Source organism: Tachypleus tridentatus, chromosome 3 (genome assembly GCF_004210375.1).
Source record: "Tachypleus tridentatus isolate NWPU-2018 chromosome 3, ASM421037v1, whole genome shotgun sequence".
NCBI lineage: Eukaryota > Metazoa > Arthropoda > Merostomata > Xiphosura > Limulidae > Tachypleus > Tachypleus tridentatus.
In genome coordinates, this window is record NC_134827.1 from 4,473,811 (window position 1) to 4,491,300 (window position 17,490).

The 17,490-nt window shown below is 30.2% G+C and overlaps 2 protein-coding genes across 27 annotated transcripts in view; one reads left to right on the plus strand and one right to left on the minus strand.

The window, feature by feature from the left end:
- LOC143246241 (general transcription factor 3C polypeptide 4-like) overlaps window positions 1-17,490 on the plus strand; it is a 55,948-nt gene that overhangs the window by 36,308 nt on the left and 2,150 nt on the right. For 3 of the 4 annotated variants that reach the window (XM_076492613.1, XM_076492614.1, XM_076492615.1), the window contains 4 exons: window positions 57-165; window positions 5,068-5,113; window positions 12,244-12,488; window positions 13,879-13,933. In XM_076492613.1, the coding sequence (XP_076348728.1) occupies window positions 57-165; window positions 5,068-5,113; window positions 12,244-12,488; window positions 13,879-13,933 (455 nt within the window). The remainder of the gene's footprint in view (window positions 1-56; window positions 166-5,067; window positions 5,114-12,243; window positions 12,489-13,878; window positions 13,934-17,490) is intronic. The other variant, XM_076492616.1, reaches the window with a different exon arrangement.
- Window positions 16,313-17,490, minus strand: part of Tcs4 (Threonyl-carbamoyl synthesis 4) — a 41,617-nt gene continuing 40,439 nt past the window's right edge. For 19 of the 23 annotated variants that reach the window (XM_076492624.1, XM_076492625.1, XM_076492633.1 and 16 more), the window contains one exon: window positions 16,313-16,734. Coding sequence is in view for 2 of the 23 variants with exons in the window: in XM_076492628.1 (XP_076348743.1) it covers window positions 16,716-16,734 (19 nt within the window). In the remaining 21 variants the exon portion in view is untranslated. Of the gene's footprint in view, window positions 16,741-17,490 lie in introns of all 23 variants that reach the window. The other 4 variants (XM_076492626.1, XM_076492623.1, XM_076492622.1 and 1 more) reach the window with 1 other exon arrangement.

Consider the following 17,490-nt stretch of genomic DNA (forward strand, 5'->3'; position numbering starts at 1 on the left):
CTTTTATTGTTACTTGTTCCCATAAAATTTATTACAATTAACTGGGACTGTTCTAGAATTGATTTTCCATCAAGAAGAAATACTTGAAGAAGTTATCCATCCTAAGTGGTCTCCTTTTGGAATATGTTCTTCACCAAACAGAGCTTTAGTGTGTTGGACTCAAAAGTGAGTGCAGTGCTATTTGAGTATTTTAAGTTTAATACCAAATATTCTTGATTCTCTAAATGTTTATGATGTTTCAACTGTGATCCATCAGTCTTCCTTTTAATATTCAGCATTTCAGCAACATCACAGTTTTAAGAGAAATTGACAGTTAATATATTATAACTATTAAACATTTATTGTGTCTAGAAAAGTAAATTGTATATGGTAGATTTTGTAGTATTAAGTATGTAAGCAAAGCATAACATATACAATTCAATTATTATATTCTTATTTATAATATTCAGTTTACTCTATTAGGCTTTTGTTATAAGTCTCTTACATCCTCCATACTATTTCACCATTGTAGTTTTATTTTTAATATTTATAATATTCATAATAATTTATAATATTCATCAGTGATGTCGAGAAACCCACTTGTTGAGAAATTTATATGCAAAAACGGCTCGTTTCTCAACAAATGGGTTTCTTGACATCACTGATTATCATTTCATCACGGCGATTGTACGAGAAGTGTAAGTTTTTTGTGTTTTTCTCAGTGTATTTGTACTTACCTGTTACCATTATGTCTGAACTAGCATACCGTACACCACTATTAACAGTACACGCTCACACGATCGTTAAGAAACTGAGAAATTTAAACCAACAAATTATTAATAGAAGAAATGACATTTATTTTATTCAACAATGTAGAAAACTAACCCCTAATTTTGTAAAGGTAAAACTTTCAAAAAATTTTAATACATACACAAACATTATCCAAAATTTACAGACAAAACTACTTAAAGCCATGTTGAACACAAAATACAAAGAACTACATGACTTACAAAAACAAAAAATGAACCTAGACCATCAACTGGCATGCTGCATTAAACCAGAGATTTACGGACTTATGCAACGAAACATAAACCAAATCAATATTAAGAACGACAGAGACAAAAAGATCTGCCACAACAAAAAACTAGAAAAACTAAGATGCAAACAACAGAAAAGACACCAAAACAACAAACCGTTGACTAACCTCATAATTAACAGATCCGACCGTCAATTAAACACAGACGAGAAACATCTACTTAACAAAGGACTCAACTTCGCAATAGCACCTAGGTACATTCCAACCATAGAAATCAAAACATGTTTAGAAGACCTAGCCAGGAGCCTTGTGATACTTTCTACAAAGAAGAAAAACAAGGAAACAACCAAACACAACCAACAGAAAGAAGACAACTTAGATAATTTTATTGACATCCAACAGCCAAACTTCCCAGGTAAAATTACAAATTTATATTTTCCAGAAACACCTAAAAACAACATCTTAAACGATTTTTTCAAAGAATTTTCTCACAAAACCATCAACATAATTTCACAAAACAGAAAACTAAAAAACAATCTTACAAAAAGAGACATTAATTCCATTAAAAACCTAAAACAAGACAAAAACATAAAAATTCTAAAAGCAGATAAAGGTAACGCTATAGTCATATTGAACACGAATGAATACATCCAAAAAATGAATAACATCCTATCAGACACGAACAAATTTAAACCAATACACACAAATCCAACAAAGACACACGAGACGCAACTGAACAAATTACTACTACAAATGAAAAAAGCCAACACAATTTCACAAACACTTTATTCCTACCTACGTAAAACCGACTCATGCACACCGCAAATATAAGGCATCCCCAAACCTCATAAACCAGATTGTCCATTACGACCAATAATGTCCACATATGAATCATTTAATTACAATCTTGGTAAATACATAGCATGGGCATTCTCCAAATATGTAACATCAGCCAGCTCATTCATCAAAGACTCTTTTAATTTCAAGTCTAATCTAAATCAACTTAATCATAAAGCCTTAATGGCCAGTTTTGATGTTATATCCCTCTTTACAGAAGTTCCAACCACTGAAGCCTGCAAGATAGCCTTAGAACTCTATATCCGAGACCCTAACCCAACTATAGAAATTCCCAGTAACCAGTTAACAACCCTCATAGAATTCACCACGATAAAGACAAACTTCATGTTCAACAACCAAAACTATATACAAACAAATGGCCTAAGCATGGGCAACCCAGTATCACCAGTTCTAGCCAATATTTTTATGACACATGTTGAAACACAAGCAATCAATACAGCATTACATCCACCACTATACTGGTACAGATATGTAAATGACACGGTTGCGGGATTCAAATCTACAGAACACATACTTAATTTTTCAATCACATTAACTCTATACATCCCAACATTAACTTCACATGTGAACAGGAAGAAAGCAATCAAATATCATTTCTTAACCTCAAAATTACAAGAACTGACACACAATTCAAAACAGAAACCCACCGAAAAATCACCCATACTGGACTATACATTCCTTGGGACTCAGCACGTGAAACAAAACAAAAACTCAACATACTAAGAAACCAAATAAACACAGCCATAAAACTATGCTCACCAGATAAAATTAACGATGAATTAGACAAAATAAAACAATACTTCATCAACATCAATAAGTTTCCTCCACAAACCGTAGAAAACATTATACGCACACACCTAGACAGAAAGCAAAATCAACCAACTAAAGTAAATACAGCTCAGGAATCAAAAAACCACAAAACCATATACTGCTGTATACCATATATTCCTTACATCAGCAAACAAATAACCAACATTTAGCAAAAATTAGTAACAAAATATGACATTCCAGTTAATACCAAATTTATTCAAAAACCAGGCACAAAACTGAGGTCTATACTATGTAAAAACTACACTGACAAACACCACACCAACATTATTTATAAAATACAATGTGATAACTGCCACGACTTCTATATTGGAGAAACAAGTAGAAAAATGGAAACCAGATTCAAAAAACATAAAAAGTCACCTTTACACGTTTTTGAACACTGCAAATCAAATAAACACAACATAACCATAGAAAACACTCAAATACTAAATAAAGAAACAAACATAAACATAATTAAAGAAGCCTTACTTATACAACAACTTAAACCCAAAATAAACCAATATAAAGGAACGCCTTTATACCTATATTAATATAATAAATAAAATTATATATTCAAACATCTAATACCGCCCTCTATGTGAACCTGACGATGACCAAAGAAGGTCGAAACGTTGTTCACTCTTCTATGTAAAATATTTTCTCAACCCAAAAAGACCCGTTTTGCATATAAATTTATAATATTCAGTTTACTCTATTAGGCTTTTGTTATAAGAAGTCTCTTACATCTTCCAGACTATTTCACCATTGTAGTTTTGTTCCAATCATACAAACTTAAGGCATTTTTATCATGAAGTAAAATCATTCTTATAGGAGAGTTTGTCACTGTTAAACAGTGTAGTTCAAAAGGTATATGTCAGTAACTTACCAGAAAACAAAGAACTGTGAAATTCTGAGTATTTGGTATATTTCATTTTACTTTTCTGTGGATATGATGCTTATGATTACAGAAAATTAATCTCTGCTTTTGTTTTTGGCCATATAATTTCATCTGTTTTAATTTTATTCATTTAAAAAAATTATGCAAAATTTCTATTTTATACAACAAAAAATTATACCTCTAAACAACTGCAAACAAACATTCTATGCACTACTAAAAAAATTGCTAACACTAAATAAATAGTATGATTTATTTGCTTAAATAAATTACAAGAAAATGTGGCAGTAATTCTGTGTATTACTGCTGCTATAAATTTTCAGTATTTAGAAAATATCAAATCATGTTATGTGAAAAAACATTTATGTAAGTAATGTTTGGATTTCTAATAAAAGACCATTACCTTGATTTTATATGTATATGTATATATGGATGTACAATCAAACTGTATTTTAGCAAATATGTATATATTGTATTAATTGATTATATGATTTACAAATCGGTTAAATGATTTCAAAGTTAATACAGTCAACACCTAAATCTTCATTTAGCAGAAAACATTTCTTGTCAATTTAGCTGACTGTAAGAGAAATCCACCAAAAAAAAGTAGAAAAAAAGAAAGTTTTGGAAAGTGTGAATATTTGAATTATTAAATGTGACCATTTTGCTTATTATTTTTAATAACTTGTAAAATTTTATTGTTTAGATATTTTAGACAGATGTTGGTCGAAGTTCATACTTCTAGATTAAGTAACCTAAACAACTGAAGACTGTTTCATTAATAAAATTATTCAAACAAACAATAAAGAAGAGTAGTATATATGTAAAAACGGCTCGTTTGGGGTGAGAAAATATTTTACGTAGAGGAGTGAACAACGTTTCGACCTTTTTCGGTACCTTTCTTTTGATGACCGAGCCGTTTTTACATATATATTTCTCTACAAGTGGGTTTTCTTGACATCACTGATTAAAGAAGAGTAGCTTTAATTCACCCCACCATGTCCATTACAACAACTGTGTGCATTTAAATGGTAATGGTTTAACATTGGGATGGTTTATCATAAAAGACACAGCTGTATCTCTTGCATATCATTAGTTCAAGTCAGTGGTATATTTTATTCTACACAATATACAAGTTAGACATGGGATAACATTACTATTATTGCACAAATGGATCTTTTTTGTCATTAATTTGGAGAGAATATTTTGAATGCTTTCTTTTATTATTTCTTCGAATATGTAGTAAACTCAGACTGTACTCTTCAATGTTGTAACAATCTAATTTTATAAAATACTGTGTAATTCAGCATCTTCTCATGCCTGCTTTGAAATGTAGTGAACTTGTTTTTAGATATCTGACAAATTTGTTAAATAGATTTATGTCATAACAAGTGTTGAGTAGTTAATTGTGTTAAACCTAATGTTTGTTTTTTTTTAATTTTTTAAATTATACTTTCTTGAGATTTTAATACACAGAACTTTATTCCAGTCTTATAACATGGTATGACCACCTAGTAGTTCTGGAACCAGTAAAGGTAAGTCCTTACTTTTCCTAGGCTTATTGTGTTTTTAGGATATTTTCTATCAACTATAATTTACTGTTTATGATTTTATTTAAAATATAATCATTTACTTTTAATTTTTGTGCATTACTTAGCAGCTCAGCTAAGCTTCAGAAGAGAATGAAATCATTTAATTTTCCACAAATCTTGAATGATTGTGGGTACCTAAGAACAGTATTTGTGTATAGTAAGATTGAAGGATATTTTTTTGGTAATAAAATAATCTTTCTATACAAAATATATACAACTCTTGAGTATTTATTTCCTCAATGAAATTAATAAACAAAATTTGACTGCTTAATGTGTTTGTGCTTTAACTGAATATTTGGAGAAATATTTTCCTTCTTCCTATATTTTTAATTTTTATTATTAGAACCTATTTACTACCAAACTAAAAATGAAATGTAACTGTTAAAAAGTTATAAGAGAAGAGGTGTAATGTTAATTCAGCCTTATTTTTCATGTATAACTACAAAGTTAGGTTAGGTAGCACATTCAATAAATACACATCTTAATGTTTTTTATCACATTTTAGAAGTTATACATATGGCAGTCTTTACATCCTTTTGGAAGTTGGTGATAAGAACAATTTGTAGAAAGATATCTGTGCATAATTTCAAACTAAATATAAATTATAATTGTCTTCAACATATTTCAAAAATACTTAGTATAATTAAACTCACTTTACTTTTAGTCATGTTGTGTTATAACTAACTAGGTGACAAGAGCCATTAAAAATTCCTCTGAACTTGTTATTGTATTTCCCGTGGAAAACTAGATTGAATTGAAAGTAAAACTAACAATTGTCTGTGTAGAAAATAATGTAATACGAGGTCTGTTCAAAAAATATGCGGACTGTTTGAATTGCGCGGCTCCACTTGGTTCCAGGGGAATCCGCTTGGTGTCGCTAGGTTCACACAGATCAGCTGATTACGACGCCATTTCCCGATTACAGATATCTTCATTTGTGTATTAGCTATGCAGTTTTAAGTGAAGTGCGATTTTTTCGTTTGGCAGATTTTAGAATGAATGACCTGAAGGAGCAACGACTTGTGAAATTTTGTGTTAAACTTGGAAAATCTGCGACTGAAACTTTTGCTATGCTTAACACGACTTACGGTGATGTTGCTATGAAGCGTACGGCATGTTTCAAGTGGCATTAACGTTTGAAGGATGGTCGACAGTCCATTGAAGATGATGAGCGTCCTGGACATCCTTCCACGTCAACTGACGACCCACACGTCAACAAAATCAACACCCTGGTGCGGGCAAATCGACGTCTGACTGTCAGGGAGCTTGCTGAAGAGTGTGGGATATCAGTTGGATCTTGTTACGAGATTTTGACCGAAAAATTGAAGATGCACTGCATTGCTGAGAAATTTGTGCCTCAGAACTCGTGAGTTTTTGGCCAAACACTCGATCACTGTTCTTCCCAACCCCCAACCCCCTACTCACCTGACCATGCTCCTTGAGATATTTTCTTGTTCCCCAAACTCAAAAGACCCTTGAAAGGAAGAAGATTTGAGACGATTTCCGAGATTAAGGCAAATGTGACGAAGGAGCTGGAGGACATTACAAAAGAAGCGTACCAGGACTGTTTCAACAAGTGGAAACATCGTTGGGATAAGTGTGTGCGTTGGGGAGGAGAGTACTTTGAAGGGGTCCCAGACCTGTAACTTCTAAATAAAGTACATTTTGTTTTATGACGTCAGTCCGCGTATTTTTTTAACAGCCCTCGTATGTCATTCGATGCATTAAACTTTGAAACTTTGGCTTTCTATTGGTTTTAAATAATTCAGTATTGAATGTCAAAGAGAAGTATTGGTAATTTTCAAAAGAAAAATGCGACAAGAGGGGTATGATTTTCTATCTGATGACTCTATAATCAATGATATTATAACAAGTAATTTACATTAGATTAGATTTTGGAGGTTTGGTGAATAAATCAGAAAAGATGGGTGTCACAATTCTCCAAAGGGAAAATTCTAGATTTTTTAAAAGAAAGAACTTAAAAATTATATTTATTGTTAAATGTGGATTGTTAGTTGTATTTTTATGCCACATTTATTAGTATACTATAAAAAGAAAGTAATTTAATTAAATTTTGGACACAATTTACTAAAACCTCATGATATGCACAGAAAAATATGCATCAAGACAAATATAAATTATAATTGTCTTCGACATATTTCAAAAATATTTAGTATAATTAAACTCACTTTACTTTTAGTCATGTTGTGTTCATTAGAATCAAAACCTTTACTGACTTTTCTCTACCTTCCTGTTGTAAAATATACACACACATATATCTGTATTCTGTCATAGACAAAAAAAGAAACTTAAAAGCTTCTTGTTTGATGCATATTTTTCTGTGCATATCATGAGGTTTTAGTAAATTGTGTCCAAAATTTAATTAAATTACTTTCTTTTTATAGTATACTAATAAATGTGGCATAAAAATACAACTAACAATCCATATTTAACAATAAATATAATTTTTAAGTTATTTCTTTTAAAAAATCTAGAATTTTCCCTTTGGAGAATTGTGACATCCATCTTTTCTGATTTATTTACCAAACCTCCAAAATCTAATCTAATGTAAATTACTTGTTATAATATCATTGATTATAGAGTCATCAGATAGAAAATCATACCCCTCTTGTCGCATTTTTTCTTTTGGAAATTACCAATACTTCTCTTTGACATTCAATACTGTATTATTTAAAACCAATAGAAAGCCAAAGTTTAATGAATCGAATGACATATTACGTTATTTTCTATACAGACAATTGTTAGTTTTACTTTCAATTCAATCTAGTTTTCCATGGGAAATACAATAACAATTTCAGAGGAATTTTTAATGGCTCTTGTCACCTAGTTAGAAAGCCAGAAAAATTATAATAGTTGGGGGATAATCTCTGCTTTTTAAACATTATTAACCTGTATTTTTTGGTGCATTATTTCATTAAATGAAAAATTATTTAGTGCAGTAGTACCATTGTTATAAAAAATGGAGTTAAATATCATAAACAGAACAAAACAAATATACAGCCTAGGTAATAGTTTGTTTCTTCTTTTATATGTGTTATTTATTTTTATAACAATAACTAAGTTACTAAAATATAAAAATAGGAATAGTTTTTTTGTTAGTTTAGATTAGGTGAGATAAATAATAATAAAATTTTTTGCAGAATATGCTTGCAAGTATCTCATGCATAATGTGAGCTGCATGTTTGTCCTGTAATTTACAATTTATAGTAGCACAGACAGTATATACAGGGGCAAAAGACAATAAAATAATAAATTTTAAATATAAATAAATGTATACTGTTATGGGTTTTAAATTGACCAACCTTATAACGGTTTGAGTAGAGAAAATAAGTAAAATATGAAGTTTTACTGGAAAAAAAGAACAATTGAAATTTGTTTTGGAAGTTTTAAAGATTATGCAAATAAATTTTGAGAAGCAGAAAAGGTAATTGTTTTTTAACATGGAAATCACTTTGAACTTGGACTAGTATATAGAAAGATTAAATATATTCACAGGTTAATCTTTAGAAAACATATTTCTGTAAAAAATCTGATTTTTTTGCATACACTATATTTGTAAAAGTCTGCCTAATTTTGAGAAGATATACAAAGTATATTAAAAGTTATAGTAGTAAAGTATAACAAGCACAAAATGCTTATGAAGTTGGTTGATTAAACCAACCTTATAATGAAAAAGTTAATACTAAATCCTATAGTGCATGAATTCAGTTTTTAGAGGAGTATAAAAATACTTTTTATTTTAAATTATTTAATATTGAAAATTACATTAGTCTCATTTTCCAGGAGTAATTCATTATTATTATTAATTCAATCTTCATAAATTCTTTTTAGTTTTCCACCAATACATATATATTCTTGGTACTACATTTACTTTCATTGTAAACAGTCTTTCCATGCTCTTAAAACCTATTTAAATATATGCCACTTAATTACTTATTTTTTACAAACACAGTTAAGACCTGGAATGGCCTGATGGACAGGATGTTTGCCTTTGCATTCTGTGGGTCATAGCTTCAAATCCCTGTCAGCAAACATTCTTTTTCAAGACAAGTTTTCATTTGTTAATTGATAAATTTTTAAGTAAAATACAGCATCCTCAAATTTCCATACTATCTGATATTAAGGTCTACCTGCTGGATGTAAATTCAGTACATATGAGAAAAAAACAAAAAAACACGTCCTTAGCATCATTAATTAAACTATTACCAAACTTTTATGCTTTTGCTATCACATTTTTATGTTTAGCTTTCAATTGAGATATGAATAATTTCATGTGTGAATTTTGATAGGGAGGGTCAAAGCATCACGATAATCAGCAGTAGGATGAGCAGGAACACTTTGAAAGCAACTGTAGGCATAATATTGTACTTGGCTTGCTGCACAATATCTACTGGGTAGTTCTAAGTGGTTCTTGAATACTTTTACACATCATTTTATGACTTCCATGCTTCTTATGCTTAGCTGTTAAGCTTGTGATGTGCTAACAGATTTTAGTCACCTCACCACTTTAGGCCATTTTTTGCAGCCTAAACACCAAAACAGTGCAGGAAATGCCTTCTTTTTAGTCAACAAAAATTTCTAATTAAATTAATAAAAAAAATATTTTTTAAAAATAAAATGTCCCCCACTAGCTCGTGAGGGGCCTGTTAAATATAAATTAACAGAGTAACACATTATAGTGAATCATGTTGTATTATATACATACAAATGATTTGTGAATTTTATTTGTTTATTATGTGAAAAAATATAAATGAGGAATACTCTGTTGATTGTTTGAAAATTCTAATTTTGCGATTAATAAAGACTGTTAAAATATTCTAGGACTTGTACATGATGAATGTTAATGTTTCAGAGAATTTAGAAGGGTATAGATTTTTGTTTGCAGTAAGGGACATGTTCCTGTTGATGATACAAGTGAATGAAGATTAGTCCATGTAATGATTTTTTAATAGAAGATAAAATGGGCAGTAAATTGGATTTTTTTCAATGAGTTATGTAAAACTACTATGTGTTGAGAAACTACAGAATGATAAAATAATTTAGTGCTGGAGTTTCTAGTGACTAATCTTATTCAGGTAGTTTACTATATTTTTAGAAAAAAGTATACATTCAGTTTATTGTACCACTTTTTTTCAACAAAGAAATAAATTCAGAAGAACATATAGTCATCAAGTATTTCAGAAAATGCTTAAACTAATTGAATTTAAAATGCATATATGAACATAGTGTACTTGATAATTGGGAAGTAGTGTTTCAGGATTAGGGAATTTGCTTAAACTTATTGGTTACCAAAAGGTTGACAAAATATGCAGATTTTGTGCTTGTTTTCTTTTGGGAAAATTTTTTGGTTTTGTAGATAACAAAAAAAAAGGCTTTAATTATGTTTCCATGTGAGAAGTGGATGAGATAGATTTGTATACTTTTCATTACTTTAGAGGGAGTAAATGAACCTGGCATGATCAGGTGGTTAGGGCACTTGACTCACAATTTCAGGGGATGGGTTGGAATCCCTGTTCCATCAACCATGCTTGCCCTTACAGCCATGAAGGTGTTATAAAGTGAAAATCAATTCCACTATTCTTTTGTAAAATAATTGGTAGTGAGTAATGTTGACTAACTGCCTTCTCTCTGGTCTGTTACTACTGAATTAGGAACAGCTAGTGCAGATAGCCTTTGTATAACTTTGCACCAAATTTGAAAATGAATAAACAAACAGTCCATTAAAATTCATCCATCAGTTGAGAGAGTACAGCATTTTGTGAAGAAGATTTTGCTTCTCATGAACATCTGAACATGCTACTAAATAAATATTTGGCATCCATCCATCTGTCAGCACCTTCAAAACACATACCTTACAGGTTTAAGACGTAAGCTTGATGCTTATTTATAATTTGAATGATGCAAAAAAGTTAAAATAAAGAGACTGCTTTTGAATGTATTAACTATTATTCTAAACAACCAATAAAAAATCATAAGTGAATGAAATTGAAAAATGTTAATATGTGTGTTACTATTGAAATTTTTCTAGTTTTTGGTGTTTTTTCACATAGCCTTAACTAAGTTACCTATATAGTAACTTGTTTGAGTGACGATTATGGACACAGCACAGATAGCCCATTGTGTACCTTTGTGTTTAACTATGAACAAACAGACTATTTTCTATTCTTTTAAATATGTTTTGGGAAGTTTTATTATGTTTTTTAAAAGTAAACAGAATACTGTCAAGTCAGTTTCAAATATTTTCAGTTGTATTATGTAAAAACTAGTGCTAAAATAAGGTAACAAAGGCTTTATATGTTATGTAAATAACATATATTGTTCCTCTGTGACTACTAACAGGTATCTTGTACAAGTTATACAGAATGAAAACGTTTTTATTCATTAATATAGTCATCACTCACACTAGTTTCAACCCTGAAGACAGAAAAGGCTCTGTGATTGAAAGATAAAATTTAAATTTATGTGTAACTTTAATACTAGAAATAAATGACCTTGTAACACCAAATTCACTGTTTTTCTTTAATTTGACACTCATTGTTTCACTTCATGACTTTCTCAAAAGTGTTTTACTAAAATATAAACCACAACTGACAGTACGAGCTTCATTTTAGTATTATAAGGTAATTTAATTCTGTTAACGTATCTTCTGTACACCAGTATGCACTACAGAAATTAAATAATAGCATGTGTGTTACTTGTACAATTTTTTATTTTTTTTAGAATATCTTTCACAATAAAGTGTTAACATTTCTTTTTCAACCAGTTTCATTTTTTTACAGTGCCTTTGCAGCATTTTGTTCAAAATTATAATTATTTCCAATTAAAGCATTGTAAACAATTTCATGTTTATTACAAAAATAATAAACATTTTTAATAAACATGTGACCATTGAATTACAATAGTAATTCATTATTTTTTGACAAATGACTACAATTCTCATCTCTACTAAAAATTGTTGGTCAACATAGATATAAAATACTTTTGTTATTATTTTATGGAAGTAATTAATTCAGAATTATTTCACAAATTCAAAACTCTATGGATGGTTACAGCTGTACATCATGACTACAATATCTTCTGAAGCTTCAGTAGAAAACATGCTAGTTAGTATTTCAAAGACCACAACTGACAGACAGCTGACAAGTCCTCAACAGTTTTGTGATTACTGGGATTACTTGGATTGTATCAGAGCTCACTTTGGTATAGAAGATAAACCAACCACAGCACTTACTGAAATATTGCAACTGGAAGGTGATAAATTAGAACAACAACCTGTCCAAACACTACAACTAATTAGGTAAGTTGAGATGTTTCAAGAAAATGTATTTGCTAGGACTATAAAATCACAATATTTTTTCAACTATAGTGATGACCATTTTTTGTAACTTTCTCTTTATAATGAATTGGACTTTTGCCATAATTACAGCTCAATTTGACATGATGTGGCCTTCAAAAGATGCCAGATGCTATTTTACTCTGTTGTTTGGCTCACTCGTCCAAAATTATGGTGTGTAGTGAGTACCACAAATGTAGACAGATGAGACCATATACCAGAGATGTTTACTTTTTATTGAGATCAGGTTATTTTACTTCACAAGGCTAGGAAAAACCTGATATTTTCACTGCTGAGCTTTTATAAGTTATTCACACATCTTAAAAGTTAAAGAATCTTTTGATTAACAATGCTCAGCAGACCTTTTAGAATAAGTTGCAGCATGCAACACAAATTGTAAAAACAAAACATTGTGCAAACATGCCAGCTTTAGTTGCATTAAGTTGTGCTACTATACAACACACATCATTCTGTCTCAATATTATTTGAATTATTTTAGATTCACTGATTCAAAATGGGTAAACTGTTCTAACTCCTTAAACCTGAGTGGACACTACTAATGCCCATCCTGATTTAGCCATTAGACAGTGACACCAAATGTGCAACATGGAAGAGGCTTGAGACTATTTAAATAATCATTATTTCTTCATGTATGTAGTCCTGATGCTGAAGGGGAAAACAGAATTTAGACAAATGACATTTTATAAAGTATGGTGATAATTATTAGGAAATTGTGAAAATAATTACAACACAACACACAAAAATTTATTGATTTAAGAAGTTAAGAATCCTTACTATAGACTTTGTTTTATGGTTATGGTCAGCAACAGTATTTGATTACATCTTGAATGTTAAAGACCAGAAATAACAACAGAATCAAGTGTTTCATGTGATTATTTTGTTTATACTCTTCCAACATTCAAAAAGAAAAAGACTTAATACCACCCATCTTACATCATTCTTACTACAGTTATTTATTACCATGAATGTGTACTCAAAGCTTCACCAAAACAATACTTTTGATTTCACATAGAGAATATTTTTTTTTAATTTTTTGACTGGTTGTCTTATTACAGTTCTTGTAATATTCTTCACCTTGAACAGTTAGAAATAATAGAATACTAATCACTTTTTAAAGAACCTGTTAAGTTTAGACACAATCTGATGCTTTTGCATATATTGAGCACATCTAGGTGGATTTTCCTGTCATTGAACAGACCAACAGTGCTGTTCTTTACTGAGAAAATTGAATTTGTTTAATTTTAAATTATTTTGAAAACTCAAGTACTATTTAAAGTTTAGTATTACTGTTCAGAGGTTTAGTGTGTATAAAAATGTACTTGTATCTTTTCAGGTTTTTAATTAAGGTACAGGTTATGAATACAAATACCCAGGATACACAGTCTCATGTAAGTTTAAAGTTCTGCAAAATTATTAAAGGTATTATTATAACACACAAAGCAGGTTACAGGTAGGATTTATGTATAACATTTTACAATGTTCATGGCTGGTTACTGTGCATCTATAGACTTTTCAAGATTTAGTTGTAAATAGTCAAGTAAAATTATTCACTAATACAGTAACAAAAGAATATTGACACACTTTCTGTAGTGTTTACAGAACATGTGAAGTTCAGTTATGTCCCTGAAGAAAAATGGCAGTAAATTACAAGATTGAAAAACAAAATAGAGTGGTACTGTTATAGATATTGACTTTCTACTTTGTTTTACACATTAAATTTTGGTTTCTATTATTTGTAAGCTTGGTATTTAACTGTGTGAAAAATCTGCTATTGTATGTACTTTTATTGTATTTATTTCAGTGTTTTGTGTTAAGACTAAGTTTGAGTGAATTTATTACTCTGTTTAATTAATTCTCACTTGTTGCATAAAAGACAAACAGATTATATGAAAAAGTAACTATCATTACTAGCTGGGACATTGTGATGATCATATCTAATTTGTATATTAAATACATATTGTTGAAAAAAATAGAAGTTATATCTTAATGTTTCAGCTAACGGGCAGAAATGTGAATTAGATACATCAAGTTAAACAGTACAGGTACACTTCCCTTTGTAGTCTTAAACATGATATAATTTTCTGAGAAAACATCTTGCCTCGTTACACAGAAAAGCTGTATTCCTTGTCCATCTGCCTAAGAGACTTTCATACCACTAGCCTTGAGGCAATTCACACCTAGTTTCATGTGTTGTTAATGTGAACTGCAGTGGTGCATGATAATCATCATGCTACAGAACCCTCAATCAGTAGATGGATAACAAGCCCACATGCACAATAAATCCTCCTGTGCACTTTCACTTATGAAAACTTCATTCTTTTTCTTAGCATTATACTGAACAGATATGTTTAATTTCTCATCTGTATAAAGTGTAGTAATATTTGTATTGGTGTCAAAACTTTTTCATTTTCTTTTGCTTTTGTTTCAAAAGCTTTAAATTCTATTGTGCATTCTCAAATAATGGTAACTTACACTTTTTCCTGAGTGAGTGACATTATTAACACACAAGCCTTATTTCTACTATCATTTATGGAGGTTCACTAACTGTTAGGGACAGTACATTCATTGTTCAATATGTTGTGGATTATAACATGCTTACTTGGCCTCATACTGCCATCTTATTGACCACATTTCTTTCTCCTCAGTTAGGAATGAGATATTGGATTGTGACTTTTACCTCCTTTTTATAGTGTCTTACCATTTGAGAAACTACTTTCCAATCTCTTTCTGGTTTGCATTCCCAGTTATGTTCCTTCTTTTATCTTTTGCCTGGTTCCTTTTTTATTTCTTGTTTTTACTCCATAATCCAATATTTCTTGGGATTTACCTTGTCATTCCTCCTTGGTTGTTATCAGGATATATACTGTTTCATTTCTCTAACAGCTCTTCTCTCATACCAGAAATACCTCATCCTTCTCGTGTTTATGTCCTGACTTGTAGACTTCATTTCCTTCACTTGATTCCCTGTCCTTAAGTATCGTACTTGGCCAACTCGTGGGGATCAGATCTCTTATATTCTATATTGTTCTTTGATGCCCCATTCTTGTCATTCTATAATTGTTAGATTTATACTATTATATAAGTTTAATGTGAGTGTTAGGATTTCAGTGATTTTAAGTATACCATAAATGTTATATTAACTTATTTTAAAAAACAATAGTTTATTGCAGGTTTCTTTATGTAACTGCTTTCAAAATTATATATTGTGCATTTTGCATGTTGTGAATTAGTGAATGTTCTGTGTTATTGCATTGTAATATCTTGTACTATGTGTAAAATTCTAAGCTTCAGTCAGGCTAGAAATATGCTTCCAAAATGTAAGACAAAGATAGATAGATGATTGACAGTTTAACCCTTAAGAGCATGTAGTGGCAATTTTTAAAATAAAATTATTACAGATTGTATTGTAAAAACAGTGTAAAGAAGAAATAATTTGTCTTGTCAAATTATGTTCTATAGTGATTAAACCAGCTTGTGTGAAATTTGATGAAAAAAGGTAATTATTTAAAGCTCTGGTTACAACAGTGGTAACCAACAATTGGTGATTTTAAGGGAAGTTATCACAGACTGTATTGTAAAAACAGAGCAGGACGAATAATTCATCTCATCAAATTGTGTTCTAAAGTAACTGAACTAGCCTGTATGGAATTTTATTTTAAAAAAAGAGAATTATATAATGATTTCGATATAACTGTAATAACAAACAGTGTAATGAACATTTATATATATGTTTGACTTTTGATGTATAATTATAAAACACATGGACTGCATGTTGTTCATTTATTGCTGATAATTATTGCCAACAAGTCACTGTAAAGAATCTGGCCTGAACTTAAAACATGTCATGCATTACCATCCTGTTTTATTTCACTTAACCTTTTGTCTGAGGCACTTCTTTGCGCTTTAGATATTTTTCTGTAAATGTTCATTCCTTTCTCTTTGTAAGCTTCTTCTGCTCTATCTCTCCTTACTTTGTTTCCTAGCTGTTGAGATTCATTGGATTGGACTATGTTCTTTGCTGTATTCCTTCCTCTTCCTCCTTATGTATGCAGTATTCATCAGGCTTCTTTTTTTTTGCTCAGGTGTCTTTATTAGTGTCCAGTTGTCCCTTAAAACCTGGATTGATATTATATAGCTTCAGTCCTTATTGTCTTCCCAGGTTTTTCTTTTTTAGCCTTGTCCTTTACTCCTGTTCCTCATGTAAAGAAACAAATGATTATTTACACAATACTGTCTTGCACACAGTTATCAGAACAATAAATAGATAACTTACTGACAAAACCTATTGTTACCTTTTCTGTCAACTGCACCTATTTTTAACCATTCATGAGATAATCTATATGTATATGTTGTGACAAATTAAGGGCAATATACACGAGATTTGTTTGCCTTGTACATTTTTTGTGTATTTTAGTTTAACATTTCCATTCCTGTTATCCAAGATTTAAAAATAAATATATTTTCAAAATATTTACACATTTATAATTTATAACTTGGAAAAGTTCACTATAGTAAAATATAATGTGGTTAAAATCATTGTTACCAGTGCACATCAGTTTAAGTAAAAATTTATCTATTTCAACAGTTTTAAGGTCAAAAAATCATTAATACTCTTTCATTTCATAACATTTAGTTAGTGTAATTTGCTTACAAATAATGCAGTTATGGATTTTAGAATGTTTCTGCCCATCTTAAGACAGTTTCTTAGCAAATATAAAGAAACCTATCTTGCCTTAAGATTATATTCTAATTGGCCATATTCTATTTTTCATGTGATTTCCTTTGTTTCAGATTTTAGTAATGGAGTTCTTCCTTTCATTTATTTCTGTGATTCACAGTAAAAGATCTGAACAGCCAGAGCTTTCAAAATATAAGTACCATTGGATAGAGTAGATTATACATTGTTAATGTAGAGGGAATAATGTGGTGTACAATGTAATCTATA